The sequence below is a fragment of the Phoca vitulina genome, unplaced genomic scaffold (genome assembly GCF_004348235.1).
Source record: "Phoca vitulina isolate PV1807 unplaced genomic scaffold, GSC_HSeal_1.0 scaffold65, whole genome shotgun sequence".
Classification (NCBI taxonomy): Eukaryota; Metazoa; Chordata; class Mammalia; order Carnivora; family Phocidae; genus Phoca; species Phoca vitulina.
In genome coordinates, this window is record NW_022589768.1 from 6,930,405 (window position 1) to 6,955,951 (window position 25,547).

The window sequence follows — 25,547 nt, forward strand, 5'->3', positions numbered from 1 at the left end:
GTAAGACTGACAGCTTTCTTTCCCGCAGCTCAGAGTTTCTTGCCTTAAACCTCTGGGATTCTTATTCCCACTCGGTTTTAGACGCCTACATACCTAACTTCATCACCTGTAAAGGAGCGAGCTTGAAAGTCCCTAACACTCAGGTTCCTTCTTGTCTAGAAACTTCCACACGCCCACCTCCCCCTCTCTACATCTGCCGAACCTGCTCTTTATTCTTCGTGTTTGACTCCTTCCTCTTCTCTCATCCTTTGGTCAGCTTTTCCCTCTATTTGTCTTCCTATCCAGTCTGAACCCCAGGACCCTCCATGCCAAGCAAGCCATATCCCGTAACCCGATAACCCCTAACTCGTTCACCTGGGTCTTGATGCTTTGCCAGCTTCTGATCCTAAGGGCGCCCGCTGATCCAGTTGCTTCTTTTGCCTGCCGTCTCCAGAAAGCCTTCCCTAGCATCCCTTAAGCTGAGGGGGCCATTCGTGCTTCTTTTCTGGAACTTCTGACTAATTCGGCCCCATGTCTGTCTAGCTTCCTTAGACTGTGAGCTGCATACAGGACAGTGACGGCGATGCCCGACCTGTTTGTGCAAAACAACCTACGTTTGCTTAATTCGGTTGAGCGGACGATTTCTGCCTTGGCAGAGTGACTGCTCTCGATCACTTGGCACTGGTACTACTCAGATTTACAAAGCAATGTGTCTGTCCAGCACTGGGAGAAAGGATAAAGGAGCCCAGGGGGACGGTATATATGCATTTTTTTGAATGGACACGTCAGAGCGAGGTCGCAGGCAGAGGCGACTGGAGAATGGCTTCCCCTCAAGCGCAGAGACACTCTGCCGGCCTCCAGGGACTCGAGCGTTAGGCAGGCTTATTTTGGTGGTGACGGTACATCTCGGTGTCAGGTGATGACCTTGGCTCCAAGAAGGGAAAACACTGCATCTATGCGGAAAGGAGAGAAGTCGTATTTGTCCTTTTGCCTGCGTAGAGGCTTCCCTGATGTAACCAGGCCTGGGCCACCAGCTCTGAGCCGGTAGGAGCAAAGCTGAGGATGCCCTCGTGGAAATAATCCGAGGCCCTGATGCCAGGGCGGGAGGGAGTGTGTCACACAAGCTGATGCCAACACTCTGTGCGAACTCGGGCCGCACTGCCCAGCTCTGCCTCTTCTCTGGCCCAGGGAGGTGCGAGCACACGGCCCACCTGTTCTCGGGACTATGGCAGCAGGGAGTGGGGCGGCCAGCATTTTAAGTCAGTGATGACTGCCTTAATCGGTCAGGCTTCGGGGACTGTACTTTAGTCTTCCCGAGGAGAGGCCAAGACCAATGAAGAAGAGGTAATAGTTTCAGAGAGCACGGCTTCACTGGCCCCTCGGAGCCTGGACACAGCACTGAGAGCTCATGATAAGGCAGTGCGCGTTCTCCGGCACACCTGGACCGTGGGATCTGGCCGTTTCTGGGCCCAAGGCCATTGATCTTGTACGGCTCCCAGTGTCCTGTCCGTGCTTGAGCGCTCCCTTCCATTTCAAAGCCCTCCTATAAATAAAAGAACGTTTTCTAACACGACAGTGTATAGAGGGTTTCAGGAATGACAGAGGACACCATTCTGTGGCCTAGGAGGCCGACCCTCCAGGACCACACCAGCCTGCTCCCCTCCGTTCTTGCTTCTGGTTGGGTTCAGCCACCGGGATGCCCGCAGGTGATCGGAGGGAGGGGAACAGTGAGGGCATTTCCTTCCTTTGTCGGCCAGGCCAGGGTTTGGCACAGGCTGTGCTCCTCCTGTTCCTGCCCCTGCCGGCTGCTGGGGGGGCGGGGGGCACAGGGACACACACACGGCTTCGGGCTCTGGCTAGTCCTTGAGTGCTCCGGGGTGTTTATTCCCTCAAGCCTGCCCACACCTCTGTAAAGAGCCCTCATTAACCTTCTCAGCCTTTTGAACCATCTGTTTCTTGCTTGGGCCCTGCCTGATAAACTGTCCGACTGTCCTCTGTCCACCCGAATAAAGGCCAACCCGGATCAAATCCCAGAGCGGTTCTCGGGAGCTGCATGAGCGAGTGCTCATGTTTTTTCATGAATCATGTTTAGGGGCAGTTTGACGGTGAGGCGGTGGAACTCCTTCCGGCCATGGCCTTAATCCAACAGGCCTCTAGTTGGGTTTCTTTAGTCAAGGGTCACAAGTGAACCTGCTGAGGACAGAAGAGAAGGCGGTAGGGAGATATTTTTCCTTTTAAATTCATGCCCAAGCTGTGGTCTCCGCCCCCCCGCCCCCCCAACCTTGTGTAACACAGTCACTTTCCTAAGAGGACACCTGTGGATGAAGTCGCTGGAGTCCAGGCTGATCGCACTACCTCTCTGTGCTCAGCCCGCCGGTCCCTGGTCCCTGCTCACATGGGAGGAACGGCGCTCCTGAGGACGCGCCCTGCTCCCTCCTGTCTGCGATGCTCTCCACCCTGGCCCTCTCTGTGCCCAAGGAGGCGGGGTCCCTCCTGTCGGGTCTCTAGACCCCTCGCCTTGGGCTCCCGTGTGGTGTCCGGGAGCTGAGAGGCGATCGCTGAGCAGCTAGTCCTGCCTGGGGCTCCCCACCGTCCACTGCTCCTGCCCATCCCTCCATCCAGCCAGTTTTCGAGGGAATCCCGTCTCATACCCCTCTCCCTCCTCCCTTCGGGGTCCCTGGATCTCGGGCCATCTCGGGCGCTGGGACTGGGGAAGGCCCCCGCGCGTGCGCAGGAGACGTCACCATGGGGGAGCTCAGGCAGTCCTCCCACACCGCTGGCGCTAACTTTAAACATGCCCGTTATCGGTGGGATTTCTACCACCAGAATACTCCAGAGGGAGGAGGCAAGCAGCTCTCCATTTGGGGCCCGAAAGGAAACATCTGGGAGCAGGGAGGAGGCTGCCGGGTAAGCAACGGCTCGTGCGTACGTTTCCCCCTCTGCCTGAGGTCTCCCCTCCCCATTCACAGTCACGTCCTCACTTTCATTTTTTTTTAAAAAGATTTTATTTATTAGATAGAGAGAGAGAGTGCACGAGCAGGGGGAGCGGCAGCAGAGGGAGAGGGAGAAGCAGGCTCTCCGCCGAGCAGGGAGCCCGACGCGGGGCTCGATCCCAGCACCCCGAGACCACAAGCCGAGGGAAGGCAGACGCTCAACAGACTGCGGCACCCAGGCGCCCCGCGCCCTCACTCTCGGAAGGCCACGGGGATCACTGCCCGCAACTGGGCAAGCCAGAGCTCACACGTTACGACAGGCGGCAGAGGGGCAGAGGTGCGTGTAGCTTGCAGAGCAGCGCTTCCTGGCTGCGGAGTCTGCGCCGCAGCTGCCCTGGGGCTCCTCTCGAGTCCCTTCTGCACCCCGGTCTCCAGTCGAAGGGACAAGCGAGGCCGCCACGCAAGGGGGTCTCCAGCAAGCCCTGCTCTGGGGAGAGCTCGGACAGTGTGCCTTCTACGAGGTCCAGCTGGAGGTGGGACTTGCCAGGTTCAGCCACACGCTTCCTTTCATCACAGCCTCCGAGCCTTCCTGGGGCGGCAGCCGTTGTGTGGGATGGGGGTGTTGTCTGTGATTGAGATCACTTCCACGCCGCCCATGGTCAGTCCCTTGATGGCAGACTGGAAGGAGCAGAAGGAACAGCAGAAATGCCATGGACCCAGCACGTCCACGGAGGGCTTGGAGACGGACGGGGTGGGGGCTCTGATCCCTACAATCCTGACTCTGTTCTCTCCCCACAGACTCCCAACAAAACCCCTTCACCGCGTCCTCGCTGCTGTCCATTTCTCTAGGAGCACCTGCCACTTCCCACCTTGTGCTTTATGATCTGAAAACCAAGACTACCTGTAAACCCCAACCCACCTTAAGCATTACCCTTTTGTAGTGTCCTCTGCCTGGAATGTCCCCTCCCTCGTCGCACACCTGGCTAATGCCTTGCTCTTCTTGAAAAGTTAGTACAGATGTCACCTCTTTGGGGATGAATTAAACTCGGTGACCTGGGCTTGCTTTTGAGAAGCTCAGTAGGTTAGAAGACCAGAAAGACACTCAAGCCATCCTGGAAATCCAGGAGAGGGCTTGTCTACTCTCCTGACTCTGTGCTCAAGCCCCGTTTCTCTCACGAAGGAAGCACACACGCTGCAGAGCCTCCCGGCCACTTACCAAGCGCCCTGGGCCCAGGCCCTTCACCACCACTCGGACGTGGGTCACGCCCTTGCCCGCAGCTTTCTGGAGAGGAGGAGCAAGTGGTTAGCGCTCCGGGGAGAAGACACCCACATATGTAAACAGGCAGAAAACAGGGACGGCAGTAAAGGACAGATGGTCACGGTGCTAGGCAGACACGAGCAGAGAGCACCGCACGTGTCGGATTCTATATTTACAGCCGACTGTGATCCCTGTTAACCGGGGCAGCACTGCCACCTGATGGAGATTTCGGAACACGGCTCACATTTTTCTCAGTAAAGGCAGAATTTTAAGGCCTCGCTTAAATAACCCACTTAAAAAGTGTTATTTTAAATCATTGAAAATTTTAAGTGTTATCATTTAAAATTTTCTTTCTTGATTATAAAAGCAGTTATTCATTATAGAAAGTCTGGAAAACACACAGAAGTCACTCAACCTACCACGCAGAAGCCACTATTAACACTGACATTTCAAGTGTATAAAATCTGTATTGTATTTTGATGATCATTAATACACAGCAAATAATATTTTGGGGCACCAAGCTTTGTTTGAAGGCCAAGGTTTTCCTTCAGGAAATACTTCCTGTTTGGCAGAACGTGAACTCCGTAAGGCCGGCGCTATGGTAGACCGCGCACAGGCCGGGGCCCCGGACCAATGACTCAAAGCAAGCAGCACTCTGGATCTTAACTGGCTCTCAAAAACGTGGGTAATTCTGAGCGTCTTCTGAGCATTTAAGGTAATGAATGTAAAGGGTCTGGCGTATAGTAGATGGTCAATAAATATACTAATAGGAGCACACTGCCAATTGGCTTCTAGAAAGGTCCGCAACAGCTCACAATGAAATCGGTATCGCATGAGGGAAGGAGAGAGACAGACCTCTTCCGACTGCCGCCAAGGTTGGGGCATCGAACCAGAGCTGTGGGGCACCACTGCTTCGAGGAGAATCCTCCTCACGGGATCAGCCATGCGGAGGCCGGAGCACCACCAGAAGGAGCCAGAAAGCACACACTCACCACGGCGGCGGCTATCCCTGCTGTCTGTGCGGCGATGCCCGTGCCCTTCTTGGCGTTCCGGAAGCCCTCCGTGCCACAGGAAGTGCGCGCAAGGGGCTGGTGAGCGGCCGAGACCACCTGGATCTGTGTGCTGGGGAAGCAGGGAGGCACGCAGCACATAACGACCGGTCAGGGAAGTAAGAGCACCGAAGCCAGGCCCCTGCAAGCCCACGTGCGAAGGAAAAGGGCACTCGGCCGCTTCCCCTCTGAGCTGCTCAGATGAATGCTTTTCGAACTCCTATAGCAGGTGTCAAGAAAGGTCAGAATCACCCCCTAAACCTCATCAAAAATGGACACGTCATATCATCTAAGGACTGCTCTGTATGGACTGCATGCTTGTGTCCCCCCAAAATTCATGTTGAAATCTTAACCCCAAACCTCATGGTATTTGGAGGGGGGGGTCTCTGGGAGGTGAGTAGGTCATCAGGGTGGAGGTGGAGCCCTCCCGAACGGGGCCCCAGAGAGCTCCCCCGCCCCTTCCATCATGAGAGGACACAACGCGAAGCCGGCCACCTGAGACTCAGAGGAAGTCTCACCAGAAGCCCCCCACGCTGGCTCTCTGCTCCCGGACCTCCAGAACTGTGAGGAATCCACGTCTGTTGTTTAAGCCCCCTGTTTGTGGTATTTTGTTTTAGGAGTCTAAGACAAGCTGCAGAATCCGGGGTGGTTAAATGTCATCCAGAAGAAGCGTCTAAGATTTGATACCTTTGTCGGGCTTTTTTTCTAAGAAGTTAGATGTTTCACATCAGGTAATTAAAAAAAAAAAAAAAGGCTTTTGTTAGGGAAAGTTTCAAATATACCCGAAAATGAACAGAAGAGTATATGAACACCCATGGACCCCATCGCCCAGCTTCAGGAATTAACTCCTATCCAATTTAGTCTTGTCTATAAACTCTGTTTCTACTCCCTTCTTCCCCCACAATGGGTTATTTTGAAGCAAATCCCAGACCCATCATTTCATCAGTAAATATTTCAGTATGTATTTCTAAAAGATAATGACTTAACAAAATCCCATAAAACCATTCTCGTACCTAAAAAAGTGAGCAATATTCCCATATTGGATCATTTTAATGCTAATGACACTCTGTTCCACGATCACAAAACTTTTTTTAAGTGAAACTTTTCTAGTCATCTCTGACTTCAAGAAATATTTAGACATGCATTTCATGTCCCCTTGGCCAACATCGCTGAATCTTCTGGTCTGAGGAGCTCCCTGAGGACTCCGGTCAAGAGGGAGGTGGAGGAGCCGTGCTGGGGGGGGCCGGTGGGCGGACCTGGGTCCGGACCGTCTGCTTGTTGGCCCGGCTACCACTGCCCTCTCCCCCGGGCAGGGCTCCCCGGGTTTTCCGTGCTGAACAGAAGCGCAGGAGAACTGCTCGTCCCTGACACAACTTCAGCAGAGGCGCTTACACAGAGAGCACTAACCTAGGTCCTTATTAGCCTGAGAAGGGGAGAAAAAGAAACCCAGCTGCTCTCACTTCGAGCTTGTCACATGAATGCGGGATGAATCCTCTGGCATCTCAGCTGTGCTCCACACGCCATCCCTGACCACCGACAGTCCCTTGTACGGTTCTCTGAATCGCTTCCTGGGCAGGCTGTGACTAAGCAATGAGCCCACCTCCCAGTGGGGGCCGGCCTGCAAAGCTGTCCCTGAGGTCAGCAAGGTTTCTGTTGCCAACATGCACCTGGGAAGGCCCCAACACTCATCTGGAAGTCACACACTGAATCACGACTCTGTGTAGCCCTATGAGGTTGGAGGTCAGTGCACAGTGGCCCAAGGTGAGTGCTTCAAAGGGACAATACTTACTCGCAGATTTACATTTTGGTTAGTTTGTCAGTAAATCATAGACTCTTAAACCACCTCTCTCATGTATATCTCACCCATCCTCTGTTCCCCAGTACCCAGTAACACTTAACACATGCACCCTAATAAACACTCTCTCCAACTTTTGAGCAGAACTAGGAAATACTAGTCCTAAGGCAGGCAGAGAAAGCTTAACACTAGGATCTGCCCAACCTAGTTCATGTTTTCATGAAATCTGAAGAAACTTTATAAAGACAGAGGTGGTTTCTCAAAACGAGGAGGAGGGGCGCCAGGGGACCGTGTGGAACGCAGGCCCCTGGGCTTGCCCTCCCCCACGAAGGAGAAAGAAGCCCCCCCCACCCCCCGCTGAGATCTGCCCAGGTGCTCCTTCCACTTACTTGTTGTAGGACGCTTTAATGTGTGCGATTGGGATCTCCTCGAATTTCTTTCCTGCCCACCTCAGAGGGCTCTCCTGTCCTGGAACTGGAGGGTAAATGCTGTAATTAAAGAAACACTTTAGGTAAATCCCGATTTTTTTTGTTTTAAGTCAATGAAAACCAGCAGCGCTGCACCTCGGACCTGTTCCTGGGGTAGCTGCCCCCAGTCGGTCTGGTGCTATAGTGTACCCACGAACACTGGGCCGAGGTGGTCTTTTCTCGAGTGTCGACTCTGGACACACCTAGTGACTTTCCACTAGGAGAAAAAGAGCATTTAATCCACTCTCCCTACCTTCCTGTGTCCCTTCTAGTACATTCAGATCAGTATTTTCAACTCTCTATGGGACACTCTTTCTGCAACTAAAATAAAGTCAAATCTCTACTTCTGGTTTCAGATGTATCTTGACTCTCTATTTTATAAAAAAGGACAAAATAATTTTAATAATACTTACAGTATCATTACTATAAAAAAAAAATCCAGCATCCCCCATGATAGAAGTCAGCAAGCCTTTTCTGTAAAGGGCCAGATAGTAACTACTTCAGGGTTTGCTGGCCACGGAGTCTCTGTTCAACTACTAAGCTTTGCCTCTTGAGTGCAAAAACAGCCACAGACAACAGTAAGTTAACGCGTGTGACTGTGTTTCAGTAAAACGGTATTTACAAAAAACCAGGCGCCTGGCCAGATTTGGGTAGCACCCAGTTTGCCAACCTCTAGCCTAGACCAGTAGCATTCCGTGCTGGCTGAATGGCAGAATCTTGTGATTCTGATGCTTAATCCCCACCCTCACTTCTGGATGGGGCCTGAGAATCTATTCCTAAAATATCCCCGGTGAACCAGATGCGAACCCAGGGTTGAGAACACTGATCTAGACATTGTGTTGAGTTCAAGATCTTTCTCTATCTCGGTGTAATCTGTCCTCTGGCTACCTCTAGGTCAGTATTCTTTGTGTGCAGGTGGAGAAACTGAGATACAAATAGGAGAACAGGGTCAGCAAGGGAAGCCAGGTTTTGGGCCTAGGAGACCTGCCTCAATTCAAAGCCCAGTCTGCAACGCTGTCCTTCCTTTTACTCAAACATACAGTTGTCCCTCAACATTGCAGACGTGAGTAAGCCTGCTGGTGCATCCTGCCTACACGCACCAGACCCGTGTTTATACCTCCTCATGCCTCCTGAAATTCAACGGACTGCAGTTTAGAAAATACTATATTAGTGGGGCGCCTGGGTGGCTCAGTCGTTAAGCGTCTGCCTTCAGCTCAGGTCATGATCCCAGGGTCCTGGGATCGAGCCCCGCATTGGGCTCCCTGCTCCGCAGGAAGCCTGCTTCTCTCTCTCCCACTCCCTGTGCTTGTGTTCCCTCTCTCGCTGTGTCTCTCTTTGTCAAATAAATAAAAAATCTTTAAAAAAAAAAAAGAAAATACTATATTAGAGGAGAGCCATCCTGCCGCCAAGCCCCACCGGCTTTCCTAGAGAGATTTTTAAAAAACAAAAGAGAAAATAATGCAATGGTCTTCAAGAGTTACAAGTGTGTTCCTCCCTGCTAGGCCTGATCTGGAGACGATTCGGCCCCTCAGCAGGCTGCCAGCTTTTCAACCTACAAGCCAAGATGGAAAGTAGACGAGGCTCTGAGAGGACATCATCATTTCCCCAGGGATCAGTTCCCCTACTGACTCGGTGGTGGGGGGGTCCAAAAACTAAGCCTACTAAAGTCTGACCATACTAGTGTAATGCTTTCATATACAGCAAGGGTTCTGAACTCGGGAGGATTTGGAACTTGAACCATTTAATTAAAGGCACAGACAAGATCAGGCCTCTAAACCGACCAGGTCCAATGTACAAACGAACAAGTGGTTCACCAGGGGGAAGCCCAGACAAAGGAAAGACAAAGCCCACCGACACTGGTCTGCTGCCTCTTCATACCCGTGCTCACAACCAGGAAAACGGAGGGGCCAGCACACACGGTGTCTCTTCAGAAGGGCTGAGGACTGAAAACAGCCTCTGCTCTCTCCCGCTGAAGGTCTGGGAGGGCTGACTTCCACCGCAAGCAGCTCAGGTACGGGACGGAGGGCAACCACGCCAAACGGACCCTGACAGTGCGCCAGACGCTGGGACCTGGGCCGGGTCCGCTGTAGTTCCATCCCCAGATAAAGAAAGCCTGGCCTCACGGTTGGCAAACTGGGTGCTACCCAAATCTGGCCAGAGGACAGATTACACCGAGATAGAGAAAGATCTTGAACTCAATACAATGTCTAGATCAGGGTTCTCACAGTGGCTAGAGATGATTTTTTAAAAATGCAAATAAATGTAGAAAAATGCAGCGTTGATAGTCCTGGCTCACCACTCCTGTCATAATTATACATACGGCTTCCGTAAGATCCTTCCAACTATATGGCTTCTGTTTCTTGACCTCCTTTTCTCCAATGATCCTGTGTCCTCTATCCTAGCCTGGCTACTTCCTCCTGTGGTCATACCTGGCCTCTGTCATTGCCATGTCTGCAACTTCATCATGACCTTGGTTTCAAGCAGCACCTCCAGGCACACCCATGCCACCCCCACTCCAGGAACCCTTCCAAGCGCTCCGATTCTCCCACTGGTTCACTTTCCCTCACCACCCCCAGGCCTTCTCTTCTCTCCTGGCCTCCAGTAAGTTTCATGACCAATCATTATCATCGCTCCCTTGCATACCCCCTCAGTCCTCCGCCTCCTCTTACTTCATCGTACCTTCCTGGCAAACCCCAACTCTGGCTGAATCCATCTCTCCAGCCACTCTGAGCCTGGGCATGCCTCTGCACAGCTGGCTAGAGAAAAATCCACACCAATGTTGACTGGTCTCTCTACATAGCATGGTTTCTCAACTTCAGCACTATTGACATTTTGGGCAAGATAATTCTTGGTGGTGAGGGGCTGGCCTGCGTGTTGCGGGGTGTTCAGCAGCATCCTTGGCCTCTACCCACTAGTTGTCCCTCCACTGTCCTGAGTTGTAACAACCCCAAATGCCTGCAGATCTTGCTGAAATTCCTCTTGGAGGCCAAATTGCCCCAGTTGAGAACTGCTTTATTTTAATGACTTCTAACATCGAGTGGGCCCTCGGCACTGGATGCATGTCCCCAATTCAATTATCCTTCCACTCTCCTGGATGACTACTTTATACCTTCCTTTGTCTAGGTAGGAAGTGGAAGCCTCCACTTCCCTCCTGTCTCCTCACGGCCAGCTGATGACCTTCGTAGAGAAATACAAGCAATCAGAGTTTCTCCCAGCTTCCACTACCAAACATCTGTGCCCACAATCTTTGCCTTCTCTCCTCTTATGATGCTCCACTTGTCAAGGACATCACTCCAGCAATGTTTCCATCCTGTATCATTCCCATCAGCAAAACATGCTGTCATTTCCCCAACCTACAAACAAACAAAAACCTCTTTATCTCAAAGCCTCCCTGAGCTATTGCCCATTTCTCTACTCCCTCTCAAAGAACTGACTACACTTGACGTTTCTTTCTGTCTTCTATTCTCCTTGAACTCACTCCAATCAGACTTTAGCCCTATTATTCTGCCAAAAATGCTCTAGGCAAGGTCACCAACCAACTCACCATGTTAAATCCAATGAGCAGTTCTGTCATCAGCACAGTGACTTATCATAACAACATCTGACACAGCTGATCTCTCCAGCCTTGAACTACATTAAAAAAAAAAAAAATCCCTCTAGGTTTTATTACTACCTCTCAGGAGTTTCCGTCTTTGTCTCTTTTGCCGAGTTTTCCTCATCTCCTAAATTTCTAAATGTTAGAGCTCTAGGGTTCAGTCCTTGGACCTCTTCTCCTCTTTATCTACCTTTACTCTCTTGATGATCTTGTACAGTCTTGTGGTTTTAAACATCACCGATATGATGAATCTTCCAAATATGTGTCTCTAGCCCCGATCAGTCCCCTGAACCCCATTTCTAAAAGCCTACAGTGTATCTCCATTGGATGTTAATTTTAAGCAAAGCCGAACTCCTGCAGCCTTCCCCATCTCAAGAAATGATGACTCCACCTTTCCAGCTGCTTAGGCCAAAAATTTTAGTGTTCCTTCCTTCCTCTCCTTTTCTCACACCTTACATGAACACATCCTGTTGGTCCCACTTTCTGTATGTCCTACCCCAAAAGCTGTCATCCTGGTCCAGGCCACCATCATTTCCTGCCTGGATTATTTCAAAAATCTTCTAACTGCTTAGAAGACGTCTCCCAGCTTCCATCCTTACTTCTCTACAGTTCAATATCGACACGGCAGCCAAAGGGACTCTTTAAAATGAAGCAACATCATTTCAACTCTCTATTCAAAATTCTCAGTGGCTTCCCATCTCACTCTGAGTCAAAGCTGAAGTCCTCACGAAGTCCTACAAGCCGGAACAGATGCACCCCGTGTATCTGCTGCACCACTCATCCCCTTCCCCCATCTCCTGTTTTACTCCTCACTCCTCCACACTGACCTTCTCGCTATTCCTCCCAAACACTAGGCACACCCTCACCATCTGTCATACCCTCATGTTTTACGTGTTTTCTATTTACTGCCCCCTATCCACTAGAATTTAAGTTCTATGGGGGCAGGGTTTTTTGGGTGTTTGGTCACTGATGTGTCCCTAATGCCTTAAAACAGTGCCTGATGTTGTTGAATGACTCCAACAGGATCTTGGCTTAAGTTCCTTCAGGAGCTCCCCACCGTCTACAGTGGGAAGAGTGTGAAAGTCGCACTGTTACAGATAAGACCCTCAGCTTTCTGATTCCTTCTCTTGCTGGCCTCATCTGCCATCACACAGACACCTGAATATACCATGTGCTTTCATACTGCATGCCTTTACACAGAATACTAGCTTTGCCTAAAATCATCTCTTCCATGTTGTCCAGCTGAACTCTCATTCAGTTCAGTTCTTAGCTCCACATTATCTTCCCAGCAGTCTTGCCTGATTTCCTCAGGAGTGAGACACTCATTCCTTCATACTTCCAAGCAACCAGTTCTTACCTCCAGCACACTACTGACCAGATTATGCTGAAAATGCTTGCATGTCTGTTTTCCCCAGTAGCCTGTGACCTACTCGTGGGGGAAGAATGATCTTTTGTATTTGTATTCCCAGCACCCTAGCACAGTGCCTGGCACCAAACAGGTTTTCAGTAAATATTTGTTAAATGGATGTGAATGCACATAGGGGTCGTGGCACTGATGGAAAGCAACGGGCCAGTCCCCAGGGCTGAGCACAAAATCCACCCTGCCCCAACTCAATAATCTACACCACAGCGTAGCGCCCCCTGCCCCCCAACTCCCATTTTGCATCCGAGGCCCAGGGAAGGTTGTTGGTCTGCCGTGATACCCCTCTCAGAGGGAAAAAGTGATATTTACTATACACCTCCGACATTCACTCATTCTTTCATCAAACTGTTCACAGAGCGCCCACTTTGTGCCAAGGTTCATCTCATCTGATCCTCGCAAACTCTCTCGGCATCCTTTCCATTTGTAGACGAGAAAGCTGGGGCTCAGGTACTAATTTGCATAAGGTCCCAAAGACGTCAAGTGGCAAAGTTGGGAATTCACTGGTTCTCGGGCTCTGGACGGCCGTGCCGGTGTCCCGACAGCTGGGCTTAAGTGGGCCTCACCTGAAGCTGCTGCGGCTCGAAGCCGGAGCCGCCGCCTTCTCCTCAACCTCCTGACTGGCCGCCGCGTCTTGCAGCTGCTGGGCGCCGGTGTGGATGGTGGAGGCCGGCGCCCCGGCCACGACCCTGCGGAGAAGGAAGGCTCGGTGAGGTCAGGCTTAAAGGCCACTGCAGTCCAGGCGGCTCAGGGACACAGGCAGGAGCGCAGTCGTGTGTGTGCGTGTGTGTGTGCGCGTGATCATTCTTACCTGGGCGTCGGTGGCCAAGCCCACGACCGCAAGAACCAAGACCCCGTCTTTCGTACCACCTGCATGACTTGGATTGACCCCCGTCAGCTTCCGTCCGCGACGACCGCGGAGCCTGGCGCAGCTGCAGCGGCCCGCACCACGAGCGCTTGTGGGGGAGGGCGTAGAAGGAAAGTCATCTCAGTCCTCTTCATAAGGTCCACTAAAGATTTTTATTCCCATTTAAATGCTCTACAATAACTATCGTTTCGAGTGTCAACTGGAAATTTCTTCCCTTTCCCCTAACCTTCTAACATGAGATCTTCGCCCACCCCTCCATATTGGAATGGTTCGTTCTAATTGTTCACCCGACAGAACTCTTTCCGTCTTGCCGCTCCCGCGCTGCCTTGTGGGAGCATGGGATTGGCCCAGGACCCCGCAGGGAGCCGCGGTACATTGTGGGAGGGTAGAAGAATGGCGGCGTCCGTAAGGCGGACTCTGTTTGGGGTGGCGAGGGGCTGGAGGCGGTTCGAGGGGCTCTGGGCCGGTAGCCTGGGTTTTCGCAGCCTGGCCCTTGCGGCTGCACCCTCGAGCAGCGGGTCTCCATGGCGCCTTTTGGGCGCGGTGTGCCTGCAGCGGCCACCGCTGGTCTCGAAGCCGCTGACTCCATTGCAGGAAGAGATGGCGGCTCTACTACAACAGGTAGGATTGAGGTGCGGCTAGCGGCTTCGAGGTGCCGGTGGGGAACCAACAGAAGCACGTGGGCCACGGTTCGATCCCGACTCCGGCACCGGTCTGAGTGACCTTGGGCAAGTCACTTCATCTCTCTGAACTTCAGCGTACTCAACCTGAGCATCGGTGTCCACCTTACTGGGTTGGTTTGGTACCTAGAAGGCGTTCAATAAGTTTGTTTTCATTGGCTGTCTTTGTTGTCACGTTAGGCAACTCTTTAGAGTTGCTTTTCTTTTTCATTGAACACACTAGGTATGCGGTGGTGACAAGACGACTTAGTTCCTATCGTAGGTAGTCGATAATTTAGAGAGGAGAGAGTCTGTGATGTGTTTTAGGAGACGGTAGTGGGCGCATCTATTAGGTGACAGTGATAAAGTCTGTCTGTGTGAGTGGCAAGTGAGGAAACGGGCAAATATTCAGTGTAGTGGCTGTGAGGGGCTCAAATCCCAACAGGTAGTGATTGAAGGTTGCTGTTTCCCTAGAATCTGAGATGTTTTCTGTGTTGGCTGCTGAGAGCTCTAAACTTCACTTCGTACTTTTTACTTGGTTTATAAACTTATTCTGTAAATAGTTTATTATTTTATAGATAGTCACTTATCACATATTTTGTATAGACACTGTGTTAAGTGCTAGAGATGAGTAAGACAGACATGCCTCTGGTTCTCAGCGTGTTCAGTCTAGTGGAGGTGGGCCAGTCAATAACCAAATAATCATATGACTATATAACTGCAGAGCCTGCTAAGTGTTATAAAGGAAGACACAGGGTACTGTAAAAAGTTTTAACGGGGACATCTAATTTGATTTTATGGGGAGTGTCAAGGAATATCTCCCTAAGGAAGTGATATTTAAATTGAAATCTGAAGGATGAGTAGGAATCTCCTAGGAGAAGAGCATGAGGGGAAACATTCTAGGAAAAAGGAACAACATCTGTGAACTCCCTGAGGCAGGGAAGTCCATGGTGAGATCAAGGACTGACAGGACTGGAGTGTGGTTAAGTGGGCAGGCAGTGCCTGTCCCAGTCCTCTGTTCTTTGTAGCAGCTTGACCTCCAATCACATTCTAACATTTTAGCAAATGTAACTCAAGCCCAAAGTGTGGGTGACTTTTTTTCTTTTCTTTTTTTTTTTTTTAAAGATTTTATTTATTTATTTGACAGAGAGAGACACAGTGAGAAAGGGAACACAAGCAGGGGGAGTGGGAGAGGGAGAAGCAGGCTTCCCGCCGAGCAGGGAGCCTGATGTGGGGCTCGATCCCAGGACCCTGGGATCATGACCCAAGCCGAAGGTAGATGCTTAACGACTGAGACACCCAGGCGCCCCTTCTTTTTTTTTTTTTCTGTGGTGTTTTGATTGTATGTCTGGTTATGCTGGGTGGTAAACTTCTGAGTATGTCAAATGTGCTATAGCTCTGTTTTCTCTTCTGCCTGTTTTTTGTTTTGTTTTGTTTTTTGTCCTTTAATTTTCCCAGATTGAGGTAGAGAGAAGTATGTATTCGGACCATGAGCTTCGTGCTTTGGATGAAGCCCAACGACTGGCAAAGAAGAAAGCTGACTTGTATGATGAAGAAGAAGATGAACAGAATATATTGCTGGTGCAGGATATGGAAGATGTATGGGAGCAGAAATTTCTACAGTTCAAACCTGGAGCTCGCATAACAGGTTTGTGGTCTTTTCAGGCCAGCAAGAAAGAAGGGAAAGGGGGGTATTTCGGTTCCCAGACAGAGGACATTTGCTTAGCCCCTGCTTTGTATTTTAAGTAGCAAATGATTGCAAAACTTCTTTCAGGTGGGAGAAAAATAAATTCTTTTCCCTGTTCCTCATTTCCAGACTAATATAATTTTTATTTTTATTTATTTATTTATTTATTTATTTATTTATTTATTTTTAAAGATTTTATTTATTTATTTGAGAGAGAGAGAATGAGAGACAGAGAGCACGAGAGGGAAGAGGGCAGAGGGAGAAGGAGACCCCCTGCTGAGCAGGGAGCCCGATGTGGGACTCGATCCCGGGACTCCAGGATCATGACCTGAGCCGAAGGCAGTCGCTTAACCAACTGAGCCACCCAGGCGCCCCTAATATAATTTTTAAAGGTCGATGTTAGTTTTGAGTGGGAGGTAAGGGTGTTGTGATAACCTATTCTCTCTCAGTTAAACTTCATGAATGTTATCTGAGTTTACCTCCGAGTTTGGGAGTGAGAGTGGGGGGAAATTAAGCCTTTCCCACTAGGGTTTCCTGTGTTTCCTCTGAAATCTCTCCTAAAGCAGAGGATTGAGTTCTCTTACCTTTGTTTCACAGATGGAGACTGAAGAACAGAGAAAGTGGGGCCAAGTTAAGTCAGTAATAGTGTCAAAGCCAGTGAAGTAGTAGTGTTTGAAGTAGTGTGGGTATAGCTTCTTTTCCAACAGCTCAAAGTACCTTGCGTTGTGCTCTTCAAAGGAGAAGTTCAGCTTTTGGTTTTCTCTTCTTACACTGTAGTTTTCTTAAGATTGTGAGACTCTACCCTTAAAGAGGTCTGAATTAGAGAGATGGGTCAGGGTCATAATTTGATTATAAGAGGGTAAAGGTTATAGCTCTACCTTAAAGGAAGACTGTAAAAACTCTCTTCTCCTTGGTTCTAGCAGATTACAGTCTTTTTGTCTTCTCTGATCCCCTTTTCTTCACAGAAGCTGATAAAAAGAATGACAGAACTTCACTGCACCGGAAGCTAGACAGGAACCTTGTTCTGTTGGTCAAAGAGAAGCTTGGAGACCAGGATGTTTGGATGCTTCCCCAGGCAGAGTGGCAGCCTGGGGAAACCCTCCGGGGAACAGCGGAGCGAACCCTGGCCGCGCTCTCAGGTGAGTTCTCTGCCTCTATCTGAAGCTCACAAGACTCCCTTCACACTCAGCCGTGGGATTTGCAGACTGACTTGTGAGGATGGCTGGAAGGATTGGAAGTGTGTCGTTAATGGGAACTTTGAAATCGATAAAAATTTCACCTAGAAAGAATTTTAGATCAGGTGAGAGACTTTGTCCCACTGAGATTTTAAAACTTTCTTTTCTTTTCTTTCTTTCTTTTTAATATAGCATGTTGGTCTTATTGATGGTAGAAGAAATAGTTCTTTCACTTGTAAAAAGTGTTCGCTTTCTTGAACTCCATATTTTTTTTCCATCCTTTGTGTGGGTTGAATTTTTTTCCTCCTAAAATCTACTTTTTCACTCGCTAAATAATAATATCCACCACAGTGGCTGCTGCTTCTGAAGGGAAAGCATGAGGTCTGACAACAGGATTTGATCTGGAAATTTTAGTCAATGGCTCCTTCATAAAGACTCTGCTTGGTCTTAGCTCCAAGCCTGGGGAGGTTGGTAAAACTGTTGGGTTGGCTGAGTAGATCCTCTTGTTTGGCCTTTACCTCCTCTGCGGAACTCAAGAGTTTGGTTGTAGGTCCTTCCTCCTCTCGTGCCTCTCTTTGAGCAGGTCGGTGTTGCGTAAGGGTGCTTCTTCGTGGTTTCCTCATTCAGCAAATTTAACAACTGCTCTTGTACCTGAAAAATGGAGAGCTTCAATTTCTGCCCAGTAAACCTTGTTGTCTCCCCAGCAAAGTATAGAATGTTCATTTCCAGGTTTCCACAGTTTGGCATATTACATAGGAATAGATAATTCTAGTACCTTCTTGGGTTTAATTGGCCCACATCTTCCCTTGAGCCCACGATTGTAAGATTTTATTGTCGTGGGTAGCCATCGTGGGTCCTACTCACCTTCTCTTTAGTGGCATTTCTGTCTCTGGAACACGAGTGGAACAGTTCAGACAGGATTCCAATCATCAGTATTTACAGTAAAATGTTTTTCAGTTTTTACACCACTGAAAGCTTCATTATTTATTGTTCATAAAAATGATCATGATTTGCTGTTTGGCTTTATCTTTTGCCATGTTTTTGATTAATTTAATATATGGATTATTTGAGGAAGTGGATTTTATTTCACCTCTTCGTAGGATGGATCTTTTCCTGATCTGCTCTGCATAGAGTTATCCTTTTTTTTTTTTAAGCAACATCATTGTGCTGAGAACTTAAAAGACATGAAGTGTGTTTAGTTCTTTCATATCTGGAATATGGCCTTTCACTCATGATTCTCTCTTTAGCCCATACTTCAGATCCTGAAGAAGTACTTGGTCTCTCAGAATGTCTCTGTCTAGGTAATCCACTGCCTTCTAAAATTGACTTTGACTTTTGAGTGTCTCTTTGAAAATGAGGACATTTTTCATTTTTTGGCAGTCTGGTGTCATTTTGAGGAAGATTTCTTGGTGACTCAGTATTTGACAATCTGTTATCTCTGATAAAGCTGTTTCTGCTGTGATTTAGGTTCTGCCCCAGGGCCCAGCACAGGGGCCGCCACCTGGAAAGTGCCTAGAGGCTTATTTGCTTATCTTAAAATGGTTGGCTTGAGGGGCACGCATTCAATTCAACACACATCTCGGGGTCTGCTAAAATACCCTCTGGGGATGCGGGCTGGCAGGCACCATCCCTGTGCTCTCCCTGTCCCTTGCCGAGATTGAAAAATTTAGTGTGTACTTTCAAAATGGACAATCCTACCACTCTCAGCCTGCACCTCTTATCCTTGCAGCCTTGCTTACTGGCCTGACGCTTAATACATTTACCCAACTAGAAACCTCGGAGTTATCTTTGACCTCATTCTGACATCCCGAAGTTCTCGAGTCCTGCCTGGTCTGTTCTCAGTATTTCTTTCTTTATTCCCACAGTGGTAGCTGTCACCCTTTTTGGTTCTCACCAGATCATGTTTTCTCATCCGTGGCACTGTTGACATTTGGGGCCAGGGAATTCTTTGTGGGGGCTGTTCTGAGCATTATAGGATGGTTGACAGCATCTCTGGCCTCTACCCACTAGATGCCAGTAGCGCTAGCCCATTCCCACTCCCCCTAGTGTAACAACCAAAAATGTCCCTAGACATGGCCAGATACTACCTGGGGAGTGAAGTCACAGTGGTTGAGAACCATGGCACTGGACCTTTGAAGTGGATGCTAAATAAGTTCCCTTTGCTTTCATGTCATGCCCCTCAGTGCTTCCAGAATGACCTTTCAAACACTTCTCTGCCTAGAAGGTTTCCCATAAAAGTTCAGACTTTCAAGCATGACCTACAAATCCATTTGCTCTGGTCCTGAGCTTGCCAGTCTCCCATCTGACCACATATTGACGTATAGTCTGAGTTCCAACCTAGCAGACCTTCTTCATTCCTCCAGTAATGTGGTCATTCATGCATCTCTTCTGTGGCATCCTGGCCTCTGACTGGAACAGTTTACTCCTCCTTGGTCTGACTACTCAGTTTTGAAGACTGAGCTTGTACATTTTACCTTCTGTGCTGGGACCTTCTCCAGGCCTCCAGGTAGACAGAGCTACTCCTCCCTCTAGGTTCCCATAACCTTTATGCAGCAAACATTTACTCCGAGCCTCCCGTTTGCTGGATACTGTCCAGGCAGTGGGGTCACCATGATGAACAGGACACTACCCCTGTCCTGTGGGAGCTTACATTCTAGTGGAGAACACGCTCTTTCACTTACTCCATTGCCTGTAATCTGTGTATTGACACATTTCTCCCCCCCAGCTAGAATTTTGACTCCCTTAAAGGTACGGGCAGTATCATCCCCGTCATCCCAGCTCTCAGCCTGGTTCACAGTAGATGCCCGCTGAGTGTTTATTGAGCATGTAGATTTGGCAGTATCGACAGCGCTCTACTGGCCCTTTGTCACCAGCACGAGCACCTGCTAACGAAGCAGCAGCACGGAGTGCCCCCTTGCTCCTTCCCCACGAGGGCCCTGTGTGGCCTGCAAGAGCGGAAGCGAGACAGAATGGAGTGGGTGGGGATCTTCGCGGTTCTCCCACGGCCTCAGCTGTCCCTGAGGAGGTGGCATGTGGGTTTCTCACCGGGATCACTGTTCAGATGCCCAGCTTCCCTCACACATACATGATGGATGCTCTGCTCTCCCTCCCGTGTGCCACGTGGAAAGGGCTTCCACCTCGGAACTCACTGTCCTCCTTGTAACGTTCCTGCTGTAATAAATAGGCATGAGAGGAAACCTACGAACGACATACCACTGTTAAACAGGTGCATAACAAAGAAAACATGTTGATTTATTGCAAAGTTATTAAAACGGCAAATAATAGAAAATAATTAAAATGGCCAAGAGAAGCTCAAGAAATGTAAAAATGTGTGTGTGTGTATGTGTATGTGTATATATATACATACATGTAAAAGAGTCCATTTATTTCCTCCCCGTTGGCACCTCACTCCCAAGTCCTGCAAGATGGAATTCCTCGAGGTGGAATTAATGGTCAAGGATGAACACATTGAAGTTTTCCACGGGTACTGTCCAGTTGTCCTGCAGAATGTACATACCCGTTTGTCTAGACCCCACCGACACATGGACTTGTCTCTTTAGTTTTTGCCTATCTAGTTAGTACAAAATGATCTCTTTTGGATTAGCATTTTCCTGATTGTTAGTGAGATTGACCATATTTTCATGTGTTTACTGGCTACTTGCATTTCTTTGTGATTCTTTACCCAGTTTGTAATAAACTATTTTTTCTTCTTGATTTGACTATATTTTTTAACTTTTTTTTCCAGATTATAGAAAAATAAGTATATATTCAGTGAAATAAGGAGAAAATTCAGGAAAGTATAAAGTATAAAGCCAGTGTAATTCCACCACTCACAGATACCCCCTATTGGCATTTTGTGTTGTAGGTGAGCTCACATATATCACTTCCTCTTCTGAGGCCAATAGTGGTTTTTTTGTTTCTTGTTTTTTTAGTATTGAGAGAAGCAATTCGTTATATATGGTGAAAAGAAAATTATCAAAACAGTGTCTAGTAAATGTAATACAGGGTGAGAAGTAATTTTCCTGTTTCAGAGACATCCCCTGTTAACAGTTTTTGGTGTATCCTTTTGTTTTTTATTTATTTAATTTTTTTGGTATATCCTTTTAGAAATTGCAAGTACATACATACTTCATCTGATTTTTCTCCCCCACATAGTAGGAGCATGGTTATATACCTTCATTTCTCTTCTATGCAGCTTTTAAGCATCTTTGTCTATCAGCATGTGAAGCCATACCTTAACGCTTTCTAACCCCAGCATACGATTTCATAATACACGTGTACTGCATTCACTTCACCAGTCTGTTGCTTTTACAAGTAAGCTGTAATGAGCGTCCTTGCGTAGTCACCTTTGTGCATGCGGGCAGAGAAATGTATCTGGGAGGATCAAGTTCTAGAAGCAGAGTCACTGGATGAAAGGGTACACATAATTAAAATTGGTAATTTTTTTTTAAGATTTTATTTATTTATTTATTTATTTGAGAGAGAGAATGAGAGAGAGAGCTCATGAGAGTAGGGGAGGGTCAGAGGGAGAAGCAGACACTCCGCTGAGCAGGGAGCCCGATGCGGGACTTGATCTCGGGTCTCGAGGATCATGATCTGAGCTGAAGGCAGTCGCTTAACCAGCCGAGACCCAGGCGCCCTAAAATTGGTAACTCTTGCCAAAGATAGTGGTTCACACTAATTTCTCCCCCTCCCGATGGTGTGAGAGTGCCCATTTTTCTCTTGTCCTTGACAGGCAGTGGACAGCTCCCAAGTTTTGGGACTTCAGTAATGACATGTTGTTGTTTGAATTTATGTTTCTTTAGTTGTTAATAAGATTGAGCACCTTTTAATGAGTTTATAGGTCAGCGGTATTTATTTTTCTGTGAACTCCTTCTTCATATGCTTAGTTCACTTTTCTTGTAGATTTGTTGGCTTTTTCCTCAGTACTTCTTACACCCGAAGACACCCTTCCTTTGTGGAGTGTGTTGAAAATATTTTTCTTAGTGTGCCATTTTGCCTTTGACTCTTATGCTTCGTTTTTCCTTGTAGAAAGATTTAGTTTTATGTAGTTTTTTCTTTTTTTTTTTTTAAAGATTTTATTTATTTGACAGAGAGACAGCGAGAGAGGGAACACAAGCAGGGGGAGTGGGAGGGGGAGAAGCAGGCTTCCGGCCGAGCAGGGAGCCTGATGCGGGGCTTGATCCCAGGACCCTGGGATCATGACCTGAGCCGAAGGCAGACGCTTAACGACTGAGCCACCCAGGCGCCCCAATAGTTTTTTCTTTTATGGATTTTTAAAATTTTGTGTCTTGGTGAGGGCTTTCCCTCTCAAAAATTATACGGAAAGTGTCCCACATTTTTTTCTAGTACTCTTTCGGTTTTTTTTTTTTTCCTTTAATGAAAAACTTGAAAATACAGAAAAATTCAGAAAAGATTAAACATCCATGAAACCACCATCCAGAATACACAGTCTTTTTACAAAAGTGAAATTTCTGTTGTTAAATCTTTGATCCGTGTGGTATCATTTTTGATGTGAGGACTGAGGTTGGTGGAATCCAGCTTTATTTTTCCTGTTTAGCTAGCTGGCTCTCCAAATGCTGTCATTCATCTGTCCTTTCCCCTTTCCTTTGAAATGGCTCGGTTGCTGTTAACCCTTTGTTATAGATCTAGATAATATCCAGCCATCTGTCTTTGTCTTTTAACTTTGGTTACAATGTTTTCACCCCACAGAAGTCAAATTGGGTCCTTTTTATGCTTTTCAAATGACACTCCCTTTGAAAGGTTAATGAGCTTTGCTTTACAGATACTAAGTGTCTTGGTCCTTCATCAGCAGACGGTGGCTGAGCTGAGTCTAGAAGCTTGGTGCTCTGATTCCAGGTAGTGGTCTCTGAATGGCATCGCTGACTTCAGTCTGAGAGCAGTAGCTTGGCACATGGGATGGACCCAGTGAATCTAGAGCCCGTGAGCCCATGGATGGAGAGGGGGACAGGCTCTTCAGGAATGACCCTCATCCTCACTCTCAGGGATTGCTTTACCTCGCGCTGGAAATGGCTCTCACAGAGACCCCCAGTGATTTGGGGAGCCAGAGTAAACAGGTGGGTGCATCCTCATCTTCCAAATGTTCCCCTCTTCCCTTCAGAAAACAACCTGGAAGCCAAGTTCCTGGGAAATGCCCCCTGTGGCCACTACAAGTTCAAGTTCCCTCAAGCTATGCGGACAGAGAGTAGCCTCGGGGCCAAAGTATTCTTCTTCAAAGCACTGCTATTAACTGGAGACTTCTCCCAGACCGGGAAGAAGGGCCGTCATGTCTGGGTCTGTAAGGAGGAGCTGGGTGACTATTTGAAACCGAAGTACCTGGCCCAGGTTAGGAGATTTCTCTTGGACCTCTGATGGGCGGGGCCGCCAGTGGACAATCCTCGACCAGGCCTGTGGTCGGGACCTCGAGGACATTATGTGCTTGTCCCGTCTTTGCAGGGAACAGCACGCAGCCAACTAAATTCAGAGAAATAAACGAGTTTATCACCGTGTGGGTCTCGGCTGATTTTGTCCTTTGAGGACGACTGGCTTTTCCCTGTGTAGAGAGAGCCGTCTCTTAGGGTGATTTCCCTTGTTTCCAGGCTGAGAGTTGAGTGTTGCATTACTTCATAGTGAATCAGTTAGCTTCCTGGACCCAGAAAGAGAGAACCGAAGGAAATGAATTGACCTTCTAAAAACCCCGAGTTCTGTGAAAGCTTCTAGGCTCATGCAAAGAAACTAGTTCTATGCAGTTCCTTAGCCATTAGCCATTTTGTGTTTTCCTCACTTTGTATTTGATATGAAAGTGTATCTGCCTAGCCTAGGAAAATTTCTTCCTTTTTTTCTTCTCTTTCCTTTTTTTTTAGATTTTATTTAATGAGAGAGAGAAAGAGAGAGCACGTGCGCATGCAGGAGTGGGGGGATTGCAGAGGGAGAGGGAGAAGCAGATTCTCCACTGAGCAGGGAGCCCGATGTGGGGCTCGATCCCAGGACCCTGAGATCATGACCTGAGCTGAAGGCAGGTGCTTAACTGACTGAGCCACTCAGGTTCCCTCTTTTCTTCTCTTTCTTGTTTTTTTTTTCTTTCATTCTTTTTTAATTTTTAAGCAATTTTTAAACAATTTAGTCCTATCTGTTTTGAAACAATTGTGTGAAATAAACAGGCTCCGATTGTCCCCTCCATTTTACAAATGGGGAAATCATGGCTAGATGGGACTCAGCTAAGAGTCTGACGTCACTGATGGCACAGGAGGAGAAGGCTGATCTCTTGCTTCTGGGCTGGGGCTCTCGATCCCCCTGCGTTGCTTGAGTCATCACTGGTCCCAGTGCCTGGCACGCGGAAGGCACTCAGTGAACATTTGCTAAATGAGTGGAAGGGAGGGCGGGTCTCAGGCATGCCTCCGTCTGCACAGGATAGTCGTTCCAGTAGCCAGGCTGCATCTTGGATCCCAGCTTCCTGGTTTCCTCAGACAGCTGGCCTGTGTGATGTAAGCTGGTGAAATGGGATTTCTGTTTCTGCTTCTGATGTAGCCTTGTGTTCTCACTCAGGGTCGGGGAAGTTGCTTTCTGTGATCGAACTTGAGGTGCCTAGTCCTGATATGTCCTCCTTGCCCTGAACCTCATTGCAGTGGGGAGATGTCCCCGAGCTGAGGCTTGCTGATTTCACAGGCAGTCGTGCTGCCCCGGGAGTGAAACATGGGTGCTAGGAGAGGGCAGACATAGGACCAGGGGTGCTTTTCTCTTTCTGGGTTTTGGGGTGAGTTGTAGACGTGAACTATGCTGCATATTCGCCTCAGGGACCTCCAGTCTAGAAGGGAAGGAATCACCAGAGTGAGGTGGAGACTATATTCAAGACTGATAGTGTGATTGATAGTAAGAAATATATATTTGGTCTCTGTACCCGTTCCTTGCACAAAACTCCTAAAACCTGTGGGATTTCCTGTGCTGAGAGCAATCAAGGTGTTTTTCATTATGTTTACGAGGCGAGTTTTAGAAAGCCCCTTGGTAACCTAAGGATTGGGGCTGGTTGCCAGGGAAGCCAACCATGTGACTAGAGGGTTGGAACTTTCAGTCCAACCGCCTGACCTGGGAGGGGAGAGGGGCTAGAGATTGGGTTCAATCACCGATGGCCAGTGATGGAATTAGTCTTGCCTATGAAATGAAGCCTTCATAAAAATACAAAAGGATGGGTGGACAGAGAGCTTCCTGGGTTGGTGACCCCTTGGGGATTTGGGGGGAGTGGCGTGCTCCAAGACAGCATGGAAGGTCTGCACCCTTCCCCCCTACCTTGCCCTGCGTACCTCTTCCATCTGGCTGTTCCTGAGTTATGTCCTTTTATAATAAACTAGTATTCCAGTAAGTAACATGTTTCTCTGAGTTCTGTGAGCCATTCTAGCAAAGTATATGAACCCAAGTTGGGGGTGGTCCTTGGAACGTCCGATTGAACCTGTTTTTCAGAAGCACAGGTGCCTGGACAGGTGATTGGCATCTGATGGGTTGGGGGAGCAGGGTGGGGGTGGGGGTATCTTGTAGGACTGAGCCCTTAACCTGTTGGATCTGATGCTGTCTCCAGGTAGATGGTGTCAGAATTGAGCTGAATTGTAGGACACCCAGCTAGCATCTGAGAATTGCTTTTTGTGTGGGAAGAACTCACACATTGGAATTG

The 25,547-nt window shown here is 48.5% G+C and overlaps 2 protein-coding genes and 1 pseudogene across 2 annotated transcripts; 1 reads left to right on the forward strand and 2 right to left on the reverse strand.

Annotated features, from left to right (window-relative positions):
- Window positions 1-3,072: 3,072 nt before the first annotated feature.
- Window positions 3,073-13,609, reverse strand: MRPS11 (mitochondrial ribosomal protein S11). Its single transcript, XM_032392101.1, has 6 exons — window positions 13,308-13,609; window positions 13,063-13,185; window positions 7,404-7,502; window positions 5,163-5,292; window positions 4,129-4,194; window positions 3,073-3,590 (listed from the first exon to the last, which is right to left on the reverse strand). Exons 1-6 carry the CDS (start codon window positions 13,370-13,372, stop codon window positions 3,483-3,485), a joined length of 591 nt encoding a protein of 196 aa, XP_032247992.1. The 5' UTR covers window positions 13,373-13,609; the 3' UTR covers window positions 3,073-3,482.
- A 126-nt stretch (window positions 13,610-13,735) lies between these two features.
- MRPL46 (mitochondrial ribosomal protein L46) lies at window positions 13,736-23,739 on the forward strand. The gene is made up of 4 exons (XM_032392079.1): window positions 13,736-13,985; window positions 15,482-15,671; window positions 16,676-16,849; window positions 23,007-23,739. The coding sequence occupies exons 1-4, from the start codon at window positions 13,758-13,760 to the stop codon at window positions 23,255-23,257; spliced, it is 843 nt and encodes a 280-aa protein (XP_032247970.1). The 5' UTR covers window positions 13,736-13,757; the 3' UTR covers window positions 23,258-23,739.
- LOC116624199 lies at window positions 17,021-19,005 on the reverse strand (annotated as a pseudogene).
- Window positions 23,740-25,547: the final 1,808 nt, after the last annotated feature.

Excerpts from the sequence above, each read along its gene's own strand:
- MRPS11 (XM_032392101.1), bottom strand. The coding sequence starts at position 13,372 with ATGCAGGTGGTACGAAAGACGGGGTCTTGGTTCTTGCGGTCGTGGGCT. Across the intron at positions 5,293-7,403 it reads ATTAAAGCGTCCTACAACAA|CACACAGATCCAGGTGGTCT; the intron begins GTAAGTGGAAGG and ends CTGCTTCCCCAG. Across the intron at positions 4,195-5,162 it reads CAGGGATAGCCGCCGCCGTG|AAAGCTGCGGGCAAGGGCGT; the intron begins GTGAGTGTGTGC and ends CCTCCTCTCCAG.
- MRPL46 (XM_032392079.1), top strand. The coding sequence starts at position 13,758 with ATGGCGGCGTCCGTAAGGCGGACTCTGTTTGGGGTGGCGAGGGGCTGG. Across the intron at positions 13,986-15,481 it reads TGGCGGCTCTACTACAACAG|ATTGAGGTAGAGAGAAGTAT; the intron begins GTAGGATTGAGG and ends TAATTTTCCCAG. Across the intron at positions 16,850-23,006 it reads AACCCTGGCCGCGCTCTCAG|AAAACAACCTGGAAGCCAAG; the intron begins GTGAGTTCTCTG and ends TCTTCCCTTCAG.